Source organism: Quercus lobata, chromosome 8, assembly GCF_001633185.2.
Source record: "Quercus lobata isolate SW786 chromosome 8, ValleyOak3.0 Primary Assembly, whole genome shotgun sequence".
Classification (NCBI taxonomy): Eukaryota; Viridiplantae; Streptophyta; class Magnoliopsida; order Fagales; family Fagaceae; genus Quercus; species Quercus lobata.
In genome coordinates, this window is record NC_044911.1 from 7,351,271 (window position 1) to 7,377,613 (window position 26,343).

Sequence of the window (26,343 nt, forward strand, 5' to 3'; positions counted from 1 at the left end):
AAATTTTTTTTCCCATCACTAATCGGTCAATAGCTCTGACTTGTAAAGGAGAACAAATTATTTCATTTCTCTCTACCAAAATCCCAATTCTTTGCTTTGAATTTCAAGTTCGATTTTCTTTTTTCTCTAAGAAAATTTTCAGTTTGATGGATTCCAAGCAGAAGTTATTTCTTTTTCGTACATAAAGTGAAAAAAAATAAAATTAAAATAAAATAATAGAAGAAGAAGACGAAAGAATGTATGAAGTAAAAGATGAAAATTTTAAACATAGTACCTACATTGCTCTAAATTGCTTTTACATGAGACAATCTTTACCGTGGACTAATAATATTGTTATATAATGAATGATAATTGTTTAGAAGAATTGCATTTGTTGGCAAATACTTTTTTTGTTGGCAGATATTATACAGTGATGATATATTACAGTACATTATGTAAATACATAATTTATAGTAATATTGAAGACTTGTGGTTGACCATAGTAAACAATTAGTATACCAACAAAAAGAGTAGACAATTAAAAGTTATTGTTATTTATACTTATTGAAAATGAATTCCCCTGTCAAATTTATATATATAGAGACAAACGGTTGATATATGTGTGTGTACGTACGTTACTGTCTATATATATGAGCAAGATGAGTGGTAAAGATTATGAAAATTTGACAACTAATTAATTTTGATTATATCTATTGTCAAAATTTTAGTATGAAAACCAAATTCATTCTTGGTTTTTTATTTATAATGATTACATTAGTTAGTTTACATAATATACATGTTTTAAATTATACAAGAAATATTTAAAAAAAAAAATTTGCATACCAAACACCAGAAAACATTCTCAAACTCATTTTCAAGGTCGTTACCAAACACTGGAAAATGAGACAGTTTTCTAGAAAATGCTCTTTGAAAAATGAACAATTTTCCAGAAAACATTAATACTGAAACAAACAAAGTGGTAATACCTTACTGTCACCATCAATACCCAAAGACATTACCCACATCGAAATCACAGCATAGCAGCATTGCAAATTACCACCAACCCTAGTTGAGACCCATTCTACCACCACCGAATCAGGCCACTAAAAATCAGAGAAAAGAAATCTTGCAACCGTCGACGAAGAACCTAGAGTCATTGAACTCTTACCTTTTATCCAATCAGGCCACTACACAAAGTATCGCTCTGCTACCGAGATCCTCCTAAAAGCTTTTCTCCTCACTTAGGTTAGGCTCTTTGCAATGTGCTTGGTGTAAGAGAAGGTAGTTTGAACAAAGGTGACGTTGCAAAGGGAAGAGAGAAGGGGCAGAGAAGAGAAGAGAGAAGATAGCTTGAGAAATAAATGGGGTTTGATGTGTCCTTTCTCCTACCTTTAGATCATTTATGTGCCACATGTCATTCATCTATTTTAAAATGGGAGAGAATGGGAGATAGTTGAACGGGAGGGGAGCCGGACCCACACCGAAAGCCATACTGAAGCACAAACACAAACGCCAAAAATGGGTCAGCAATGGGCTTGTATTGGAGGCGAGTTAAGGAAGAAAAATGGTTGGAGTTAGGCGGGGATGGAGGAAGAGAGAACTGAAGAGCTTGGGGGAAACGAAGAGTCTGTAACGGGAAAAGAAAAAAAAGAAAAAAAAGAAGAAACATTATTTTAATGGGAGGTTTAATAATTTTTTTTTTCTTTAAGCTTCTTGCTATAATGCACAACTATAGATGGTTGTACACCGTAGATGAGTAGCTAAAATTTTTAAGTTTAACTCCACCATTGTAGCTTACTTTTTAGAATTGATGGTGCTAAAAATAGCAATATGGCTTTTTAGCATCACCAATAATAATGCTCTAAATAAAGGGGTCCACGTAGTTATTGTGCCTGCTCCTTCTTAGTCGATGAGGCTAGCAAGTTAGGCCAAGTACTCTTAATACCCTTATGTATGGAAAAATATACCTTGTTTCAAGTATATATATCTTCTCTCTTGCAACAAGTGGGTAGTAGGGCTCACCTACTGTGAGTGAGAAGATACATATACTCGTAATAGGGTATAACTTCTCCCTGTATAGAGCCAATGTCATAATTTTTTTTTATTTATTTTTTATTTTTTATGGTAAAGAAACCAACTTTATTCTTTATTTAGAATGAAAGACAACAAGTACATTATGGAGATAAGTTTGATCTAAAAAAATAAGAACTCTCTTCAATCCAAATAAAGAAATTGACAATACTGAAAGCATGTTTAGCTAACAAATGAGTAGGGCAATTGTCTTATCTACATACATGGGAGATCTTTACCCGCCGAAATTCATGCATAGCGGATAACATACCATAAACAATTGGTTCAACAGAAGAAGGAGATGAAGATTATTTACACAAAGCCTTGGAATTAATGAGAGAGTCACATTCCAAGATAAAATCATGAATACCGCTTCAAAAGCTTTTGCTATCAAGAGCCCCAGGTGGAGCCTTAATTATTATTTTTTTGCTAAGAGCAGCTATCACTCTTCCTTCCACATTTCGGATAATAAAACCCACCCTAGCTTTCTTATGGTTTGAAAAAGTAGCCCATCCACATTAATTTTATAGAAAGGAGCTGAAGGAGGTGACCAATTGACTTCAACCTTCCGAGATGGCTTCGTGGGAACCACCTGTGCTGCATGATATTCATCTAGATAATGACCACACCAATGTATTAATTCCAGCCTACTCTTCTTCTTACCACCATGCCGAATTTCGTTTCTATTAGTCCGAATTGCCCACGCTGCCATGACAATAAAAGCAACACTATCTTCTTCAAAGTGTTCCACCATAACCATGTACCATTGAAAATGCAGGGAACCAGCAGTGGGAAAAACACCGTAGTAAGCCCAGACTGCATGGGCTCGTGGGCAATCCCAGAAGGCCTAAACACATTACCACATAAATTCTCTAGCAATGTCACAATTTATTGTGTGTATATATATATATATATATATATTTTTTTTTTTTTTTTTCCTTCTTTAAAATGGCAATGCAACAGCTGATTTTAATTTTAATTTTTTTTTAGAGAATTCAATCCTATGATATTTGCTCCTAATTTTTTAAAATATAAAATTGTACTTTTTTGTTTAAATTTTGAAATTGTATTTTGTTCAGATACCCTTAAACACGGACTCTCCATATAGAGCCTATCATTGTCATGATGGGCATTTAAATACCATCATTTGTAAAATTTTTGTGTTATTACTTATTAAAACAAATGATGTGTTATTAATAAAAAAGAAATGTTATGTTCTTAACATTTTTAAAATATTTTCACAACAAATCTTATGTAGCAAATTGTTATGAGTTGTTATTAGTAGGTAAAAAAGTAATTTCAGTAATAGGTTCAATTTATAACCAATAATAACTAACCACCTATGGTTTGTTTTGTTTTTAAAATAAAATAATAAAAAAACCTATGTTTTGTTGTGAACCACTGGCGGAGCCAGAGGGGGGCGAGGGGGGGCAGGTGCCCCCCCACCGCCCCACACTTCTCCTAAAAAATTTTAGCAATAGTAATATAAAGTAGTTACATTCTGACATGGGGGAAAAAAAATTGAAAAAAAGGACTTCAACTTTGTTGAAAGTCACCAAACCATTGTTTTTGTCTTGTCCTACTGCAACTTGCACCTATTTCACTATTTTTTATATTTTATTTTATATCATTATTTACACCATTTTTAATATTTATGATACTTTTTACAACATTTTATTCTTGAAGGATGCTAGAGATATTACAAATTTTACTACTTATATCTTACAAATTAGCATGTCACCAATTACAAAAAATAATTTCTAACATTTATTCATTATATTTTTTAAGTAACACTAATCACATTCTTACTCCATCAGTTTATAAATTTTTTAGTAGCTATGAATTGGTTATTTTTGTTTATTTATTTTAATAATATGAAATATATTCATATTTGCTTACAACTTTTTATTTATTTTGTTATTATTGTTGGTTAATATTTTTTAGATTAATTTTACTTTTAATATCATCTTTTAATTTTGCCCCCTCTAGACTAAAATTCTGCCTCCGACACTGTTGTGAACATAGCACTTTTCATTTAAAGATTATTCATAAGATAAAAAGGCTTTTGCAAATCCAAACCCTCTAAACATTTTACATACCATATTTTCACTAACCTATTAAAATTTTAAAAATTCTATTCCAAATCTATCCCATATGTATTTATTTTTTTATTTCTTTATCTGAACTTGAACCCCAACTTATCCACCCATCCACCTTAGTGATTCTACAAAAATTTGTATTTCTGAAGTGATCATCACACCAAAGTTGTGTAGTGGTATACTTTCCATATGTATTTGAAAGACTCACAACAGTCCAAATTCATTCATTTATTAAATCATGAGCTGGATTAAAATTTAGCATTTAGATCTTATGGGATTTAACCTAAAGTAACATCTAAAGTTCTATTTAACAAAATTTAATTATTAGTAAGCCCTAAATACTTGTGCACTAAATTAAACAATATTTGAAGAGAGAAATAGAAGGATTTTTAAACCATTCCCAAGCACAAACCTATCCTAAATGCTAGTGTGTTATAAAATGTGAACCCAAATCCACTCTAAATCCATTTGAAAATTTTCAAATCCTTTTACAATTTAGAGTTGAATTGAGTCCAACATCCTCATTTTTAAAGCTCCACTTTTTTCTTCAATTTTTAAAAATTTGAGAGAGAGAAGGAAAATATATTCCGTACCAAACGGCCAGAAGAGCGTTGGTTTTCCATTCTGTAGGTGCAATCACAGCTTATACTTTTCTCTCTTTGGCGCGTGCCCGTTAACATATATACAGTTCAAAACTTTTAACTTTTAACCGTAAACTTTAGGGGCCGTTTGGATTGAGTTTTTTGATAACTCAATTCTCAGTTTCCATAACTCATAACTCAAAAATGGTGGGGTCCATAGCAAAAAGGTTGTTTGGCCAAACGATAACTCTGTTTCCATAACTCTGTTTCCATCACTCAATTCTCTGATTTTTGAGTTATGAGTTATGGAAACTGAAAACAACAAAAGGCTGTTTTCAGTTTCCATAACTCATAACTCAATGGCATTTCCGTAAATAAACACACATGAGGGACCCACAGCCGCAACTTTGACCACCTTTTGACTTTTTTTTTTTTTTTTTCCTTTTTCTTTTCTTTTTCTGGGTTGGCGTTGGCTTTTTTTTTTTTTTTTTTTCCTTTTCTTTTTCTTCTGGGTTGGCGTTGGCGGCTTTTTTTTTTTTTTTTTTTTTTTTTTTTTTTTTTTTTTTTTTTTTTTTTTTTTTTTTTTTCTGGGTTGGCGTTGGCTTTTTTTTTTTTTTTTTTTTAAGTACCTAGACTCACCAAACTTAGTGAAAAAAAAAAAAAAAAAAAAAAAAACCCCAGACCGAACAGCCAACCCAGGAGGGAAAAAAAAAAAAGAAGAAGCTGCTAGTGAAAAAAAAAAAAACTGGTACGTGACAGGTGTGGGCCCTCCAAATAGTGTGAAAAATAGTGAGTGATGAAAACTGAGTGATGAAGGCAAACGGATGTGAAAAATTGAGTGATGAGTGATGAGTGATGAGTGATGAGTTATGAGTGATGAGTGATGAGTGATGGAAATTGAGTGATGGAAATTGAGTGACGAAAATTCTTTACCCAAACAGGCCCTTACTCTCTCTCTCTGTAAACGCTGTCGTATGTGCATTGAAAACGACGACGTTATCGTGTAACACACCTCGTCTCGAGTCACGATCACGCATTCACATTTTGCTGTATTCTTTGGCAAATAGGCCTCTCTCTAATTCTCTGTTCCCCACAAAATCCCGAAACAAAAGCTAAGAAATCAGAGAAAGTGTTTTTCTTATTTTTTTAATTTTTGAAAAAAAAAAAAAAATTCATGCTTAAATTTCCATTTATAGTAGACAAAGTATATCTCCCATTTTCAAAATTTGAAAAAATCCAGAAAGTAAAGAATCTACTTTACCATGGAGATCGCTTCGATTCCAATCACTACGTGTTCCAAAGAGCACCAGCAGATCTATCAGGAATGGTTCAATTACGCTGATGCAGGTACGTACTACCCGTACATGAATTTTCATATCCGCTCCTCTGTTTGGTTCCCAAGAAAAAAAAAATGGAAGAAACGAAAAGAAAAATTTTTAATTTTAAATGTTTAAACTATGCGTTTCATTTTTTGTTCAGATACCGATGGCCGCATTACTAGTAATGATGCCACCAAGTTCTTCGCCATGTCGAATCTGTCCAGGCAAGATCTCAAGCAGGTCTGATTTCCTTAATTTTTTTTCTTCGCTAATTTTGATTATATTTTTAAGAATAGGTTTTGCAAGTGCTTTCATTTCTTGTTTTTGCTTTGTTTTTTACTAGTACCAATAGTTAGTATTATTTGATAATTTCTTATACGAATAGCTTTATAAACGCTATTAGTGGTTTAGTTACTGTGATTTTGTAAAACCCTAAGCAAATGTTTGACATATGTTGTAGCAGAGCGAGCTTTATTGGAATCTCATAAACTATAGATTAGTTGATGTAATAGCTTTCTTTGGCTTATATGTTAGATGTCAAGGTTTGGAGAAATTATTTTGTACACCCAGTGCATATGACCTCTCCCGCACATATGAGTTAGGAACATGTGCGGGACCCACGGCTCACATTTATGTGAGAGGATGGTGTAGTATACTAGGTGCATTGAATAATTTCAACATGGTTTGAACGTCTCATTTACCACCTTATGGCTAGAAAATCTAGTACCACAAGTTATCTCAAAACTTCTTTGCCACAACTATGATGTGACAGAGTGCGAGTGGTGTAAGAAAAAAAGTGGGTCCATGTGTAGGTGATAGGCAACCACTTACAATCTGCCAGATCAGAGTTATGGTAAACAGTTCTGAAATAGTGTAGTCTTACAACTAGTCCCTTATGGCCAGTTTGGGTGGAGGGGGAGGTAGGGGAGTAGAGTTGGCTGGAAATTAGCCTACTTTACTCTAATTTCTGGCCAAATCTACTCTAATTTCTAGCCAACTCTACTCCTCTCCCTCCCCCTCCATTCAAACTGGTCATTAGTGTTGGATTGCTTGTGTTTGTTCTTTGAACTCTTTCCATACTTTTTTTGATTGGTAAGTTACACACACACTCCCCCGATGGGTCATGAACCCACAATCTCACCCTCCACCTTGCACTTATAAGGAAGAGGTGCTGGTTGAATTAGAGCTCATTAACTACCATACTAACTGTTTTTTTTTTTTTTTTGGCTGAATCTATTCTAACTGGTTCAAGACTATGTGGATTAGTTTTCTTTGCTTCTTGTACTTCATTTTTAAATTTAACAACACAACAATAACAAGTCCCAAATTTTGGTGTTGGCTATGGATCCTCAACAAATTAGTTAGGGTGGGCTACATGTATATTTTTTTCCTATATTCTATTCTATCCGGAGTCATACTCTCTGCTACTTCCTTAATTGACATGCCTTTTTTTTGTTTATTACTTTTACCAATGTTATTTTTGGTCTTCATTAGTTCATCTACCATTTTTGTTTCCTTAAGTTGAATAAGCTCACTCTTTTACTTAACTATTTATTTTTTTATTTTTTATTTTACAGGTGTGGGCAATCACAGATTCGAAGCGACAGGGATACCTTGGTTTCAAGGAGTTTATCGCTGCTATGCAGGTTGTAATTAGTATGCTTAGATGACATAAACCTAGTCTAGTCCTTTTTTCTTTTTTTTTTCATTCCAGGACCTGACCAGTTCTTTCTTCTTAACATGTAGCTAGTGTCTCTGGCACAAGCTGGTCATGCAGTAACACATGATCTCCTGAATAGTGACGGTAAACTGTTTATGTTTAGGTTTGTCTCTATAGTGCATGATTAGATTGGTTGAGCCCTCAAGCCTCATGTTTAAATTAGCAACTGTCACTAAGTGTGACATGTAGTTATTTTGCATAGAATTATCTGTCTAATGTTGCCATTTAGCTTAAAAGTTGAAATGATTTTATTTATTGCAGTTGACTTGAGCAGTTTGAAACCTCCTGTAATGGAGGGTTTGGATGCACTAATAGCAGTAAGTATGCTATTTTGCCTCAATTTTTGTCTCCCATCAATTTCCTTTTAGGCAAGTTCTTATGTTTCTTAATATCATTCATTCAGAAGAAAAAGCGCAAGGAAAAGACTAGTGAACTCGAATCAAATGGTAAGCCATTTTTTGTTACAGATAAGAAAGCATTTTGGTGTCTTTGGATTTTTTGAAATGCACTGATTTGCAGTGATGCAGGTAGTTTGCATGGGCCATCACCTTCAGCTAATTGGTTTTCATCAAAATCAGCAAAAAATGTATGTTTTCTTGCCTACAAGTTTGTATCTGATGCATTTATTGAATTAGTCTTGTGCTCTTATTTCAAAATACATATATACTTGAATCCAAATGGAGTTGTTCTGAACACAACTTGGTGCATCACTTTTTGGTCATATATATATATATATATATATATATACACACATATAAACTTAAGTGACTTTTTCTTTAGTTGCATTTTCTCATTTTGACAGTTTTGCTCACTTTATTTCATTTCACTGTTGTTATGTCGGCCATTTTGGGTTATTTTACTTAAGATTTGTTGCACCAATGAAGCTAGTATTGACTATTGTGTAATACTGTTACTACTTACTAATGATCAATTACTTTTATGTTTATAAAAATAGCCTTCTTTCTCTCTGTGATGCATTGTTTGTCTGCTGTTAGTATCTCATTCTTCTCGTTTGGTGGAGGAGGAGGGGATTTGATGTAGGACAAATTAGGGATTTGTCTACGTTTAGAGCCCGTTTGGTAATAGTTTTCAAAAATTGTTGTTTAAAAAGTTGTGAAAATTGTGGTTTGAAAAGTGTTGTTGAACAACGTGTTTTTAGTGTTAATAAAACAAAAAAATGTGTTTGGTATCATAGTTTAAACAATATTTTTCAGTGTTCAAAAAATGTAAAATATGTGTTTGGTATGTGTGTTTTTAATGTTAAAAAAAGCTGACAACGTATTAAATAATAATTTTTTAATCCATTTTTTATCCCTTCTTTATTCCTTTTGTTCTGTCTTTATCCCTTTCTCTTCAGTCTTCAGTCTTCCCTTAGTCTTCCCTCAGAGCAGAAACCCAAAAAGCCAAACCCACGCTGTCCTCATCTCCATTGACGCCAAAGAAGATCCACGGCTAGGCTTCACGGTCGTCGTATCTTATCTCCACGAAAAAGCCAAACCCACACGGTCCTCATCTCCATTGACGCCAAAGAAGATCCACCAAAAAGCCAAACCCACGCCGACCTCATCTCCACCAAAAAGCCAAACCCACGCCGTCCTTATCTCCATTGACGCCAAAGAAGATCCACGGCTAGGCTTCACGGTTGTCGTATCTCATCTCCGCCGTCAACATTCGAAGATCGAGCCCGAGATCGAGCTTTTGTCGCCGGCGACCCATCACTTGAAGATCCAGGTTCGAATCTCACTTTCACCTTGCTTGTCAATGGGTTTTTGTGTAAAGAGTGAACATTTCCTTCTTCACTCAGATGTCTCCACTTGTTTGTGTTTTTTTTTTTTTGTTTTTTTTCCTTGTTTTTCCTCACCAATCGGGAAAACCCATTTTTCCAGTTCTTTGTTTGTTGTTGAGAGAATAGTTGATTTACAATCCAAATATACACGCCATACGTTCTCGAAATGTAGAAGGGTTTTCTTAAAATCTTTTGCTGTTGAAACAATTTTTGATTTACAACCCAGTCGATTTTCCATTTTTCTTAACACTCTGTTTGGTTGCCGAGAAAGGGTCGGAAGATTAAACAAAAAAAAAAAAAAAAAAAAAAATTCTAACAAATCTGAGAACTCTATATATTAATAATTTGTTGTGGTTTTTCCTAGGGCTTCACAGCAACCAAACTCCAATGTTACTTGCTTGCTGTTTGAAATTTGAGGGTCTTTTGAGTGTGATTTATAAGCTAATATGAAATTCTCCGTAGCTGATTATGAGTTTCATTTGTGAATTTGTACTGTTAGTTTTAGTTGATTGGGTGTAGTTTAATTACTCATGAATTTGTGACAGGTTTGACTGAATTTTGTTGAATTCAATTTGGATATGATGGATGTAATGTGTTCCTCAATTATAGGGAGCAGAACAAAACTACCTATTTTTATTTATTGCTAATGTTGATTTCCTCATTATAATGTATGAAGATTGTAGCTTTTTATTGTTGGTAATTGGTACTCTCAATGTTTGGCTAATACCTGCATATAGAATAAATGAATAATGCACAAAATCTACTGTTTTTTGTTTTTCACTTAATATAGTATACACGTTGAACTTGATATGATGTCTCTCTGAGGCTGATTTGTAGATTTGAGTACTGTCGGTTTTCTCTGTTTGGGTTCTGTGAACAGTGATTTTCTTAAAAAAATAGCTTATATTGTGCTCTTCAATCTTGGAAATTTTTGTTTTAAATTTAGTTAGTATTGCCACAAATTATAGTTCTAGCTGTTTATGAATAGCTGCAGGGGTGACTCTTTGAATTACTAAAAATTATCCTTAATGATATGTATGTCTTGATGGGTGAAAAGGTAGTTGAATACGTATGGTCGTCAGTTGTATACTCCCTGTATACTTAAGTAACTCTTTTATTTGTATTTTCAATATCAAAAAATTTTTAATTACCTATTAAAAAAAAAATTCAAATGATGCCACCGTATTCACGAGCCCATTATTTACTGAGGTTTACTTTATTCTTATTATATATGTGTGTGTGGATAAATTCAAGTTGTAAATTAACTGGAAGAAGGAATAAATAATGAGCAGAACATGCATATAGCATGTAGCACCCTCTTCTAAATTTAGTGCAGTCACACAAGTGAGCTACTAGACTGCTCATGTCAACAGTTTTAGGGTGATGGTCATTTTTGGTTGGATAATGTTGAAGAATTAAAAGTATCTTGGGGCTTTATATTGACTTCTGAATCTCTGATATGAATATTTTTAATGATGCAATGTGATCTAGCTCATGTGGCATCTCCTATGTTGTAAGGTCAAGGTGAAGGTTGAGGTTCACCAACTGCGTGGGTAACTTATCAAATAAAGACAACAGATCATCACTGATGATAAGATGTTGCTCATGATTTATGATTGTTTCCTTCCGTAATCATGTGCTGGTATTGCACATAGTTATGAGGCCTACTCAATTGTAATTGTAGATTTTTGGGTTGGTTCATTTCGTTGTAAACAGAAATTTTTAGGTTGTGGCTTCTTGTAGCAAGGTTCAAAGAGTTTCTTTCCTTTCAATACTTTCTTGTTTATCTGTGTTAACTGCTACTCCGAAATGAATTGTCTAATATTTTATTACAGTACATATAACTGAACTATGACAGAACGTTCTTGTCCTGCTTTTCTTGTGTTTTAAATGATGATGTTATTACTGAATTCAGACTGTTTGGAAATTTCTATGAATAAAATCATGTTTCAACTTGGTGGTGCATTGTAACAGTCTATCTACAGAAACTATTTATTTATGATTGATATGCACATTTGCTAAATGTCTCTCATTAGATCTTGCTGCTGCAAAGACTTTGTTTTGTATATTAAATGAAATGCAAATACGTACATAGACAGTTATTGGTTTACTTTGTATTGTTAAACTATTTTTTTTTTTTAGAAGGTTGTATTGTTAAACTTAATAAACGCATACTATATATATATATATATATATATAGAATAAAAAAAAGTGTACAATATTACATAAGACATTTAAAGTAATAATTTTGGTCCACATATACATATGTATGTATATTACGTACGTACCATCAAATATGGTTGTTTAATAGTGTTGATTACGTTTTGTAGTGTGTAAAAAGTGAGTAGGTTTGTGGCTTCTTCTTGCAGATGTCAGACACAATGCATGACGATATTGACGATGGCCTTCGGTTCCGAAATTGCAATTGTTTTTGTGGCTTGAAAGCAAGTGTAAAGATTTCGGATATGCGAAATGAGAACCGGTACAGGCTTTTCCAATGTTGCCCAAAGGACGCATGTCGGTTTTTTCAATGGTGTATTCCCTTGAAGACGCCATTGTCATATGCGGAGGATTTCCAACAACTACAAGAAGAGCTATGTGTCTTGCGAGAGGAATTGAGGGTCATACATGACAAGGTCCACCCCTTAGATCAGCCAAAGAAAATGGCGAAGATTAGGTTCATTGCTTGGTGTTTGTTTTGCACCGTGCTTGCACTACTGCTTACTATGACGATGGTGTAAACCAAACTGTTATGATGATGTGTTCATTCCTACTATGTAACTATATTATCTTATTATGTACTACTAACTCATTCTGAACTTGATGTGATGTGTAATATGTTTAGACAATCTTGAGTCATCCATTTTGCTAGTGTATACAATATGTATCGGGCTGACTCTTACAATATGTACCTTATCCTTGTTGGATGATAATAGTACGTATCTTTTTTATTTTATTTTTTATTTTTACGGCTTATTCAAATATGCCACCAAATGTTGTTAACAGTATCCTTTTGATAGAATTTCTTGAGTACGAACGAACAAGATTTGGTATATGAGACTGTTTTTAAATATATTCATCACTTGCATATACAATTAATGTTCAACTATAAGTTAAACACACTTGTATAAAATCCAACATTGTTACTCAATTATGTGAATTGAATGGAGCCTTAATAAAAACTTTATGTGATACATCTCGCCACATTTTTTTATTAGATGAATATTTTGAAATGTTATTATTAGATCACATTTTTTTTTTTTTGTTCTGAACTTGCAAGCCAAACTATGTATTAATTGGATGTTATTTATCAACATATCGAAAAATTCATATCTCATGTAAACTGTTAAAGTTATATAAAAAAAACAAGTATTAAATATTTTTTACAATTGACCACACTTTCTTAATAAGCGAAAAATTGACTACTCTTATAATCTAAAGGTTGATGGCATGATTCTATGAATCATAGTGTAGTTTTTAAATCAACATATTCTAAAATTTTTAATAAAATAATTATACATATAAAAATACCAATAAAAACAAGACACCAAGACAAAAAAAGGGGCAAGCATTTTAAGTTCACCATAAACAACAGTAAGAGCCCCTGCAGTCCAAAATAAAGAGGCTCACTACAAAGTTATACAAACCTATAAAAAAACAAAATACAGTAATGTTCATCTAGACTTATACAAAGTTCCATGTCATCCACATTTACAATCTATTCCCAAAAAGCTCAATCATTGAACAATGTAATCTGCCCACATAGCAGCAGTTATCACATCACGATACTCCGACATTGCTCGTTGTGCCCGAGAATTAAAAGCTTCTTCAGTGCCCCCACTGCCTACGCGTGCAGCTCCTGCTAGGTTTGCATCTCTGTTACGCACAAATGATCCTTCCCACACATGGAACAGTTCATCTGCCCGATTATACATGCGAATAAAGTTGTGCAATGCACAGCAAGCAGTCACAATCAGCCGTTGTCTAGAGATAGAGAAGGAGTGCATTCCAGTCAAAACAGGGAACCTCGCCTTCAAGACGCCAAAGCACCGTTCAATCACCATCCGTAATGAGGAATGCCTATAATTGAACAACTCTTATGGGGTACTAGGCTGCCGGTTCGCACCCCGAAACTCTTGGGCATGGTAGCGTGTGGACTTGTGTGAGGGGAGGAATGCACTGCCTATTGCGTACCCCGAGTCAACGAGGTAGTACGATCCTGCAATACGAGTGATAACCATTGCCAATTAATGTTACCCAACACAACTATTCTTGCTAGTTCCTTACTACGGAAGTGTATCTATACATGTATGTATACGAACCATGCACTAAAGTTTTTTGATGTCAGCTTAAATAATGAGTGACCATGCAGTGATTGACTATAACTTACTACTCCATGAAAGCAAATTTTCTGAGTGACATTACAAACTTTTACACGGCCTTTTATCCATGATATAGAGTGCTAAATGTGAATCACACAATTCATGTATTGAGTGAATTAGTTTAGATATAATAAAATTACCTAGCTACCAATCAAGTGCAGTGTATACAAGGTATTCTTTTTTTTTACACAAAGGACAAAATATGAAGTAGTTACAAACTCATTGACCTCAGTTTGGATTTCTAAGTGCACTAACGTAAATATCTAAATTTAACCAAACCTATGAAAAGACATTCATGAATAAAATATGTGACATGAGATTTAAAAAAATATGACAAAACCACACAACCCACAAAGATTCACACCCATTTTGAGAATTATCATAGACAAGAATTTCATCCTACTACTCCATAATCCCATTTTGAATAGTTTTTCACATCTGTACTATGCTACAAAATACTTTGGAAATGCGAAGTCAGATGCAACAATGATCAAATCAAAAATCAAATGCAGAAATTTTTTTTTTTTTTTTACCTCTAGGCGGCCAAGGGAACTCATACTCGGCATGTCCAAGCAAGGTTGTCAAAATCGGGATCCTACGTAGGATCGTGGAAGGTAGGTAGGATCGTGGATCGTAGGATCGGATCGTAGATCGTAAGATCCTACATTATTTGAGAAAAAAACAAAAAATACACATTGGTATGTTAAATAATCACATAAATTATACATTTATTGATATAATTACCATACATCACTACAGTCATTTGTAAGCATTATTTAAAGGCCAAAAACTTCAAAATGTGATACTCTATTAGAATATTTTTTATTTGAGTCTAACTGACACTCTCTATACATTAGAGTGGAAAAACTTGGTCTATTCGGATTTTATTTTTAATTTGGGTCCAACTGAGCCTTTTATCAAGTTAAAGAAGGTTACAAGAAACCAAGGTTGTTTGGGATCGTCAAAATCATACGATCCTACTGATCTTGAATGATCGTAAAGACCCTTGAAAGATTTAGATCGTTTTGGGTAGGTGAGATCGTAAAATCGTAGGATCGTAGGATCCAGATCGGGATTTTGACAACCATGTGTCCAAGTGCATCCTGCATGACTCGTGAATCATTTGCACTCCCTTCCCATCCCGAATGCACATATGTAAACCGCATGTCAAAGTTGCATGCACACATCATGTTTTGGGTGATATCACTCCATCTATCTCTAAATGCGGTAGTCCTACCGGATGGGGCAGAAGCACTTATATGCTTCCCATCGATAGCCCCCACACATTTCTGTTAAAAAAATAGGTAGCTGTAATTAATAAATTAAACTTATGTGCAATATAGTGTGAACAATATGAAGTTCACCAAAGTGAAGTTTGCTAGTACAAAAATGTATGTATCCAATTATTACAGGCTGAAGAGTTCTGTCCAACTACCTAGGTACGTAGCTAGAGATATTGGAACATTTTTAACAATTCATATAACCAATAGTCACGGTTGGACGTAGTACTTGCATTTGACATTGGAATTTTTTCAATGGTTTGCGTACTCAAGGTTGTCTACATCAACTTTGATATGTTAACTTGTCTACTTTATTTAATATTTGTCAATCAACCTCAAATTAAAAAAACTAGAAATACTTAAGAACTCTTTCATACTTCATATTGTTTTCTTTCTATTCTCTATTATAGATCTTTCACAATTGAATTTCATCACAAGGATAATTTAGCTAAGAACTAAAAAAGGAAAAATCAAAGCATACCTCAACCCATGGATAATATTTCTCATTCCCTCGAAGTGATTGAGGGAGCTCAGCTGCATCAACGTCGGGCCGGATGATGATACATCTCAAAGCATGGATAGCACGCAAGGTACGCCGGAACCGCCTTTGAATGGTCTCGAGAGAATGTTGGAAGCGGTTGGCAGTTACCCGGTAGTCAGCGTTGTGTCCGACGATATATAGCACTGTCCCAACGGACTCCTCAACTGAAACCCAACTAGTGTCCTCTAATAGGTGCAGCCGCTTCAACTCATTACACAAGTGTCTAAAAATGGTCTTGTCCATGCGGAATATGTCATAACACACTTGGGGATTTCCTTCTAGTACTTCAATCACATATGACCTCCCACTCAGGATACTAGTGCACCTAGGTCGCTTCATGTAGTACTTTTGCACGTACTCTATACACAGCTAAACGTAGGCTGTGGCAATCTCGAGCTCCACCTCACTATCGTACTCATCTGAATCGGACTCAGCCATGCCTGAATCACGATCTGAATCGGTGTCGGCCATAACTGAATCACACCTGTGGGCAGCCATTAAGTTCACATCAGCCACTATAAAGAAGTACATATATATATATATATATATATCGCTTTATGTATATATATCTATATTGCTCAATGTATAGAAACCTGCTTCTCAAGGGATTTTTTTATGATAGATCCTACAATCACATGAACCTTGCAGCCTAAAAAAATGTAGGCGCCTTCGCTAATTCTACATTCTGGACTTACTAAACATTTTCCCAAATTGCTTTACTTCGTAGAGTACACTATGATTTTTTTTTTTTCCTTTTCTTTTAATGATGTTAATATTTTAATAAAATAAAAATTGTGAGTTAACCCCTTTCTAATGGCAAAAATATGTAAGTCCATCAAGTGGATATGTGGCCAACCTTGGAGGCAAGTGTTTGATAAATTCATCTCACCATATAATCCAAACAATATTAAACCTTTACGACTTCAAGACAAATATGGTTTGTCAAACACAAGAAGACCTAATTTAAGGAATAGCAAAGAAATATTTGTAAGAGATTATTATGACATTGATAATTTTACATATTATCTTTGGTTTAGTTTTTTTTTAAAAATTTCGAAAATTTAAAATGATTTCATTTAATATATTTTCTTCAAAATGATATTATTATTATTATTATTATTATTATTATTATTGGCTTATACTCAAATACAACATATGAACAAAATAGTATTACCTTTTCAAAAAAGTAAATGGATTCCATTAGTTTGTTATGGCTTAATTAGTTGAAGGAGCCTCCGCAGTAATTGACTACTATACATGGAATACTCTATGGATACAATTGACAAGTTACTATAGACAAGATTAAGTATGAGTTCACCTGACTTCCTCCTTAACCTATTAAAAAGCATAAAATGTAATGATTTTTTGTAATAATTTTTTTTTATCCTTAACATTGTTTAATAACAAAATGACGCAAAAGAAGGAATGTGTATATGATGATTTATGTGTTTGGCATTGGGTAGCATTTAATAGGCCATGTATCTTGGGGAGGGATAAGAACTATGGCTATCATTTTAAAATCTTTATTTTTAAGTCAAGTACAAACGAGACTAGATTTTGAGAGTAAGGCGGGACATTTCATTTTTTATTTTATTTTAATTTTTGATAAAATTTTATTTATTTTTTAATTCTACGACTACACTCTTATTTAATTTATATTCTTAAATTGATACATTATTATTGACTGTCACCAAAACTTAATTTAATAATTTAATTTATCACTAATCAATTGTCCCTAAATTTAATAATTTAATTTATCACTAATCAATTGTCCCTAAACTCAAGCATTTGAAAAATGATAAAATTTAATCATTAAATTAATTTAAAGAAGTGTTAAGTTCATAACATTTTAATTATTTTTTATTTATTAATAACAATTTACTATTTAATATATATTTATCATAGAAGATATATTTATTATAAAAAGGTTATAAAAATATTGTTAACATAACATTTTTCTCCCATCTAACCAAAACAAACCGGAAAATATTCCATACAAAGTTACAAACAGTAACCACTAGTGTCCATTTCCATGTTTTTTATAAGTAGCAGCCAGACCGATGCAAAGCATGCAATAATAGCTCTTTCTGTCGCTTTTAGGAGAGTTCATGCATGTCCTCTCTCTCTCTCTCTCGCTGTTTTTGTTTTTTGTTTTTCAATAAATTCTTTTCACTTTTAATTAATATCCGTGTCAAATTTTTTGCAGCCAGTAATCTTCCACGTAGTTACAGTTTTTTTTTTTTTAAAATAAATTATTTATTTTCATTTCACTTGCTCGGATAGTCACACATCACACCAAATAATCCTTCGCCTTACATTATTGTAGTCTTCCCCACCTAGCACATGGACGGCTCCACTTGGAGCTCAGGGGTTCAAATGAACCTCCTGCTGGCCAATATATATAAATATATATATATATATATATATATATATTTTGACGTCCCTTAAATAAAATTTTGAACACCTTCATCATGGATTTCTTTTTTAAACTCAACTAATGGATTTTTTTTAAACCCAAATAAAATAAGTTTGAATATGATTCTATTAACAATATCCTAGCATTTTTAAACAAAAAAAAAAAAAGAAAAAGGAAATTACAAACCAATTTGATTTAAAATTTGGGAAAAAAATTAATAAGTCTAATGAATTAATGGGAGCTCAATAGATGAATGATTGCTTAACTGTATAAATTGAAAAATATATAGCTTGGAGGATTGATAATAAAGAAATCATTTAACAATTTCTGTATATAAAACATCATAGAAAGCAATTGTAAAACTTTATGTTTTTTTTTTTTTTGGTGATGTCTTTTTTTTTTTACTAAATATTTTTTTTGATGTCAATATATTCAAGTTCTCTTTTATTTTAAATTTTGTATAATTTTTGTTTCTTATTAATCCCCGAAAAAATAATCTTGGAACTGCCAATGCACTAGCATTATACTTTTCATTCATATAAGACACGAAAGAATAGAGAACAAAATGATTCCGAACTGTTAAAAATGCAAATGGTCACTATTGAAGAGTCAACCTTCAAAATGTTGCTAATAGTGTTGGAGCCAAAATTTTAGTATGAGGACAAGTTAAAAAAGCAAAATTGAGCAAAATCAATTCTTAAAAAAAAAAAAAAAAAGTTGTTCTACAGTATAAGGTAAAAAAATTAAAAATAAAACACATCCTCCTGTTAGCTAGGTGGGATGGTGTACTCTCAAGCCATAAGGTTTTGGTATGATGGGGCTCGACCCGAGTGGTAGCCACTAGCCAGGCCAGTGGGGTAGATTAAGTAAATTTCTAACCACAGATTAATAAAAATAAAAACAAAGTCTGCATTTTGCAATATCTTTTATAATACAAAAAAAATTATAACACTAGCTTATTATTGGCATCAATAATTCAATATCAACTTATTTTGACCTGTTTCCCATATTCTTGGCATCAATATTAACTTATTTCCTATCATAAGCGTGTGTTATACACACATATAAACTGATACAATCATGATTATATTCATGCATGTTTACATTCAAGCATCACCTACGCACATACTTGTTAATAATACTCAATTCAGGCAATCAAAGAAGAGAAGGTGAATCTATGATAATATATCCATTCTTTAAATCTTGAGAGGTTGCCCAATGTTAAACTTTTGACTTCAAGATATAAATGTAGTAATTTCATTCAAGTAATGTAAAGTGCTGAAAGTTTATTTACTTTTTTTCTTCTTAGAGGCAACAATTGGCTTTTGGGCACTTGACTGTTCTCCGGATTATTTGTCAAAGGCTGAACAAATTGTACCTAAAAAAATGAGAATATATATAAGTACAGTAGTGAGTATCCCAATCCTGACAGCAAACTCATTAACAAAACAGATTCCTAGAACGTATGACAGTCAGGTTGATATACTTTATTCACCCAAAAATGCATGCAAAGCAGAAGAAAGGAAAAGAATAAGAAATTAGTGAACATCTGTGAACAGTGGTCTGAAAGCAAACTTCAGTACACCCTTCTAATTACTAGAAAATAAATCATTTCAAAGCCTACAAAAGCAGGTCAAAGCTCAAATACACACCCAGAGACAATGTTAGCTTAATTTTTTAACTTGTTACAATGTTCACAAAATAATAGAAGTGAATGCAAGCAAATGCATCTATCTTTTCTTGGTTTTATAAGATCAATAAGGAGAGGCTGGAAGGATCCAAACCCAACCCCACTTCCATAGTAGTTCCACTATTATTAGTGAAGAAGAGAAAGAACACACTCTAACCTCTAATTAAGAAGTTGATATTTTTGCAACACAAACAAAAAACCAGCAGCAAGAAACAAAATTAATAAAGCTTACATAAAGCAGAAAAAGGGAGACTTAATCTAAAATTTTTCAACGAAGAAACTGATACTTCCAGCAAAATCAAATCATAATTAACAAAGAATGAAACAAAGATTTATAAAAAGGAATACCTGAAAGCTAAAGCTGGTTGTGGAGGCATGAAGATTTAGTAATGAGAGGCAATAAACAAAAATCCTCACCTGTAAATACCGTATATGCAGATGGTACACTCCTTTGCTCTGAGACCCAAAATGCACCTGATTTATGCAAGCTATATAGACCTGGATCAATTATAACAGACGTGGCTCTCTCATACCTGCAGATTTCATAGAAATTACAATCCTTTTATTAGCCAAAGTTGTATACAAAATTTGCAGACAATTCATGTGCTGCTTTCAAACTAATTCCACCAAAACTACAAATAACTAACAAAAGAGAAAGGATAAGCCAAATGCTCATTCCAGCCAATGTCACTTGTATGCTCAATAAAATACTACATTCTTAAAATAGCTGACAACGTCTGAAGCAGATATGTGACACAAAAAAGAAATTTACAAAATGGAATGCAGCAACTTACTTTTTAAATATATATATATATATATATATATATATCACCAAAGTTAGAAATTCATAGAAGACACAACAACCACAAAACATATTTCTTACATAAATACCATACATGTCCCAAGGAGGTTAACATAATAAAGGAAGGCATAATGCAAACATTGTTCATAGTATTAACATAATACAAACTTTGCGTATTCACATTAAACCAAACTAAGAGTACTAATTAACTTCCTAGGCTGTCTACACGGCGCACATCATCAGTTAACTTCCTAGGCTGTCTACACGGCGCACATCATCAGTTAACTTCCTAGACTGTCAACCACAACCACCACTACTGCAATCCACCCCCAATAAACTCAATCCTGGCCCTTCTTCTATCAACCGTCATGGCAAAAAAAGCGGCTCTACTCTTGGCGTTATGAAGCTCCTGCACGACCTTGCAATACGTGACATGATAGACATCGGTGTGCTGGTTCAGAAGAGTTACAACTGCTGTAACTGACTCATTGGCAGCCCCTACAGCAGAGTCTCCAATGTCGATGGACTTTTTCCCCCGACGGTTCCTCATGTCAGTAAAACCCCATATTGCCTCAGTCATGGATTCAAGGGAGTGCCCTTTCTTCCTTTTTCCACTTGAATGAGACAGTTCAGCTGGCCGCTTTTCAGCTTGCCTCCGGCTTTGGGCTTCACTCGGTGTGGGCAGCTCCTCCACGTCATCCAAACCATCGATGCTGACATTGACATGTACCCCCTCAGATAGAAAGGCTACATCAAGTTCTCTCTCTTCATCACTAATGGGAGCTGGTTGGGCAGATGACATTTGGAGGAAACCCGCGGCTGTGTTTGAATTGAAAAGAGTGCCCAACAGCTCATAGTGTCTCATCCCCTTTCTCTTGAACTCCTTGAATCTATGATTGACCTATTAACAACCATATATATTGGGTTAGATGTTTTATTGATATAAAACCCAATACAAAGTAGATGGCTAATTTATAATAACCGTATAACAGCACTCTTTATTCCAAATTTCAGAAAGCCAAAAAGGTTTTTTAGGAAATTGTAGACATTGAGTAATTTCACAGATGAATAATATAAATAAAATAATATAAGTCAAAGATATAAGTCAGAATTTATAAGTCACATTAAACCCCATTAAACCCACAGAAAAGTTACTATATAAGTCAGATTTTATTCCATTCCTAAAAGTATCATCATGGGAAAATGCTACAAAACAACTATTTAAAGCCACTATTATTAATACACTCATAAGCCAATAAACCTAATATTTTTGATATTTTTGATATTTAAGTCAGATTTAAGGACTTACCGCAAATGCAGCAGCCCAAGCATCGTCACTGGCCGTCACCGTATTTGAAATGGGGTCCCATCCCATTCCTGTACGTATGATGAGCTGGGAGAATGTGTGGTGTCTCTGTTTCAGTCGTTGATATTTTTGTGTAAGTTGTGCCTTGGTGTAACTTTTAGACGCACGCTTGTTAAACTCATTGACAACTGTTGTCCAAGTTCCAGACTTGAACTGGCCTTGGGGCATATTCCCTTTAACATCCTCTTCTAACAAGATATCAATAAAATGTCTCTCAACTGCTTCAGGCCACTTCTTATCCTCGGCATCATCCATCTAAATACATGTTGGTATACTTACATAGACTCGTAAAATGGTCTTCTATGATATGGATTTAAAATCTTTAACTTACTACTAGACCCAAGCAGCAAGCATATAAGAGAAAATTCACCCCATATAAAGGAAAAATACAAAGATACACATTCTATACATATCAGTTTTAGCTCAACTTGTAGTGGCATTGTATATTTATGAAGGCATAGGAGCATATCTTTATCTTGACCTTATATATTTTTCACAAACTGAAGAATATAATTTCAACTCCAAAAAAAATCTGTTTCGTATATAGTTTTCTTGTACATTTGCTCAAAATCTCTATCCAATAAATCTTGATTCTTATTAATGTAACTATACTACTGCCCTCTAGGTTATATGATAAGAAAGATGCTTGTTTAATGATAAGAAACTCTATTTCGATTTAAATTTATATATTGAGGTTACTTCACTAATTCCAGTAGTTTTAAAAGCTCAGATTTGTGTTTTTAATTCTAACATGATACTGTTTAGATGGAATTTAATTAGTTTGGACTTGGGAGTGACACACATCTATGCCAAGGGCACACTCATTTATTTAGCCCATGGTCAGATTGAGTTTTTGATTATTTGACCTTCCTTGACACCATCCTTCCGCTGGGTTGGATAACTTCAACCGACAAGGCAGCCGCTTCAATCACTGGTTGTTGGGGCTCGGCGGGCGGATTCTCAGGCTGCGGCTGCTCTTGAACAGGGTCCTCTTGTTGGATAGCTTCGTGGGCTAACTCTCTAAGGCGCCGAGACACCCGTTCCGCGGACTCGTCTCGCAAAGGGGCTAGCTCGTCCGAGCAGGTAAAACACCGTCCAAACTCCCTCGCCTCCCCAGTTGTAAGTTTTGGTGGCAAGAAGTTTGCGTACCGGACGTCTATGTATGACAGCAGAGGGCTATCAACTAGAAGTGCCTGCTTAAAGTTCTGCCAGGTAGAGTAAACTGGCTCTACTCCAAGGATCAGGTGCGAAGCCCGGAGTTGTCCGTCCCAATGCACGTATATCTCGGAACGAAGAATGAAGTTCAAATCCTTGGCGTGGATGGTTCTGATGTCCGGAACAAACACTTTGCCGTCTGCAAAAGAGCAAGTGTCATATCAGTATCTAATAAAAAAGATTTACTTCAATAAAAAGAAAAGGAAAGGTGGAGGAAAACAATTAGATCAAAGGATTGGTACAAACCCACTTCACGCCGTGAAAGGGGGCAAGGGACGTCCCCGGCAAACCAATTGCCGCGCACCCGAACAAACTCCCCGGCGGAGTTCCTGTTCGAATTAGGTAGGCACGATATCAGCCGTACCCGATTATCTCTTGTCTTTAGGTAATAGTTGGTAGCTTTGTTCCCACAGAGGCTATACATATGGTTAATGTCATGATAATTTAATTGTAAATCAAAGGTATGGTTCAACCTACTGACGCAGCTAACTACCTGGTAAAAGTTGGGGGGAAGCTAGTCGGGACACAGCCCGTAGTACCTAAGTGTATCTGTCAAAAGGAGATCCACGTGGAACCTAACCCCGCCTTCTAAAATTGACATCAAAGGAAAGAAGGCTATACCTAATCCTCGGTGGAGAGCAATATCACTCTCATGGCAGTAAGCCACATCCACGTCATCGGGAATACTAAATGTATCTGTCAAAAGGAGATCCACGTGGAACCTAACCCCGCCTTCTAAAATTGACATCAGAGGAAAGAAGGCTGTATCTAATCCTCGGTGGAGAGTAATATCACTCTCATGGCAGTAAGCCACATCCACGTCATCGGGAATACTAAATGTGCTCCTAAAGGTGGCCAAGGCAGCCGAGGACTCTAGAAAATAAGAGTAACCCATCTATAACGCTTAATGCTATAGAAGGGAACTTGAAGAAATAAAGCTGAAGGAATAGAAAGGGGAAGAAAACTTACTTTGGGTTCTAAGGAGGAAAGGAACACTGGGCAGGTGAGTAAGTGCACAGAGAGTTGGTCGGCAGAGAGTAAGCGCGAAGAATCAGAGGTGGAGGAAAAATGAAAGAATGTTCTGAGGGAAACTATTTATAGAGTCAAAAAGGGGGGCAAAGAAACGTTTAATCAAGCAATAAATGGGCACGATTTACGAACGGCCCTGCGAATACCAAACGTAACCGATACGCGCGCTGCTTCGGTTCACAAACCGTCAGGTAATAATGACAACTGTACCTGGCGTCGCGAAACGGCACGTCTTTTGAGATGAGCATTAATGAGAAACCATAACCACGAGTCCCAGGCCATAAGATCTCCGAGGTCAAAAAGCTCAGCCAGCTCCTTGATTCTTCCCGGCAACCGGGTATGAATCAAGGGGGGGCTAATGTACGGCACCGAGATCCCAAGACCCATATGGGCCCTGGGCCCAGGCCTAAGGGAACAGCCCCATTGCCCTAAGCCCTTCTTGAAACCGCCTTAGTGTAAAAACAAGTTTTGGGCCTTGAATTTTGAGAAGTGTTCGGCATAAGCTTTCCTAAACAAGCGTATGAACCGTGTCCGGGAAAATTATGAAATGCTCGGGAACCTGCATTACTGAGCACAATCGACTAAGCTGGAACCAAGTTCCAAGGCCATAATTGTTGCACCCCACTCTCACCTAAACACCCATTTAAATCAGATAATATTGGACCTTCAATAGCACTAGCGGTGGCTGTAATCATAATCTCTTCACTAACCTTAGCTATAAATAGCAGAAGTTTGGGAGGAGGAAGGGGTTCAGAAAAATAGAGAGAAAACAGTCAAGGAAGAAGAACGATTGAGTGTTGCTTTGAGTCTCTCTGCCGAGAACGACCCAGAGTAGGAAATCTTGAAGCCCACTACAAATAAATTGTGAGCCAAAGTGAGTTAAGGCCCAATAGTCTCATCTCTGGTTCCCACAATATTATTTTCGTCTATAGCCGTGGGAAACATAATTTTTTGGTGCATTCTCTCTCTCATGGTAAGTTTTCTCACTTTTTCTTTCTTCCCTTTACTTTTTCTCTCCTCACACCCTCATTGTCACTAACTCTGGTCTCTACTCTTCCCATAGATCTATCTCTCTCTAACTGTCTCTCGCCTCTCTTTTCTCCATGTCTCGCTTCCCCTCTATAACACAATTCTCTGATTAAATTTTTTTTCCCATTCTTTGATTAAATTTTTTTTTTCCCTTCACTAATCGGTCAATAGCTCCGACTTGTAAAGGAGAACAAATTATTTCATCTCTCTCTACCAAAATCCCAATTCTTTGCTTTGAATTTCAAGCTCGATTTTCTTTTTTCTCTAAGAAAATTTTCAGTTTGATGGATTCCAGGCAGAAGTTATTTCTTTTTCGTACATAAAGTGAAAAAAAAAAAAATTAAAAGAAGAAGAAGAAGAAAGAATGTATGAAGTAAAAGATGAAAATTTTAAACATAGTACCTACATTGCTCTAAATTGCTTTTACATGAGACAATCTTTATCGTGGACTAATAATATTGTTATATAATGAATGATAATTGTTTAGAAGAATTGCATTTGTTGGCAAATACTTTTTTTGTTGGCAGATATTATACAGTGATGATATATTACAGTACATTATGTAAATACATAATTTATAGTAATATTGAAGACTTGTGGTTGACCATAGTAAACAATTAGTATACCAACAAAAAGAATAGACAATTAAAAGTTATTGTTATTTATACTTATTGAAAATGAATTCCCCTGTCAAATTTATATATATATATATATATAGACAAACGGTTGATATATGTGTGTGTGTACGTACGTTACTGTCTATATATATGAGCAAGATGAGTGGTAAAGATTATGAAAATTTGACAACTAATTAATTTTGATTATATCTATTGTCAAAATTTTAGTATGAAAACCAAATTCATTCTTGGTTTTTTATTTATAATGATTACATTAGTTAGTTTACATAATATACATGTTTTAAATTATACAAGAAATATTTAAAAAAAAAAAAATTGCATACCAAACACCAGAAAACATTCTCAAACTCATTTTCAAGGTCGTTACCAAACACTGGAAAATGAGACAGTTTTCTAGAAAA

General features: G+C 34.4%; 2 protein-coding genes across 7 annotated transcripts; one reads left to right on the top strand and one right to left on the bottom strand.

Moving 5' to 3' along the window:
* The first annotated feature begins 5,704 nt into the window (after positions 1 to 5,704).
* Positions 5,705 to 12,510, top strand: LOC115954883 (EH domain-containing protein 1-like). Of its 6 annotated transcripts, XR_004083965.1 has the most exons (9): positions 5,707 to 6,076; positions 6,209 to 6,288; positions 7,626 to 7,694; positions 7,795 to 7,852; positions 8,030 to 8,085; positions 8,172 to 8,214; positions 8,288 to 8,354; positions 9,126 to 9,499; positions 11,924 to 12,003. XR_004083965.1 is itself a non-coding variant. In XM_031072859.1 (8 exons), the coding sequence occupies exons 1-8, from the start codon at positions 5,992 to 5,994 to the stop codon at positions 12,293 to 12,295; spliced, it is 822 nt and encodes a 273-aa protein (XP_030928719.1). In that variant the 5' UTR covers positions 5,705 to 5,991; the 3' UTR covers positions 12,296 to 12,510. The 6 variants fall into 6 exon arrangements, 5 of the variants coding, with proteins under 5 accessions (XP_030928719.1, XP_030928720.1, XP_030928723.1 ...); XM_031072859.1 differs by lacking the exon at positions 9,126 to 9,499 and having other exon boundaries at positions 5,705 to 6,076; positions 8,296 to 8,354; positions 11,924 to 12,510; XM_031072860.1 differs by lacking the exon at positions 9,126 to 9,499 and having other exon boundaries at positions 5,708 to 6,076; positions 11,924 to 12,090.
* A 3,616-nt stretch (positions 12,511 to 16,126) lies between these two features.
* Positions 16,127 to 22,286, bottom strand: LOC115956247 (uncharacterized protein At2g29880-like). The gene is made up of 5 exons (XM_031074680.1): positions 21,975 to 22,286; positions 20,983 to 21,566; positions 20,291 to 20,396; positions 17,076 to 17,092; positions 16,127 to 16,241 (listed from the first exon to the last, which is right to left on the bottom strand). The coding sequence occupies exons 1-5, from the start codon at positions 22,284 to 22,286 to the stop codon at positions 16,127 to 16,129; spliced, it is 1,134 nt and encodes a 377-aa protein (XP_030930540.1).
* Between the last annotated feature and the right edge of the window lie 4,057 nt (positions 22,287 to 26,343).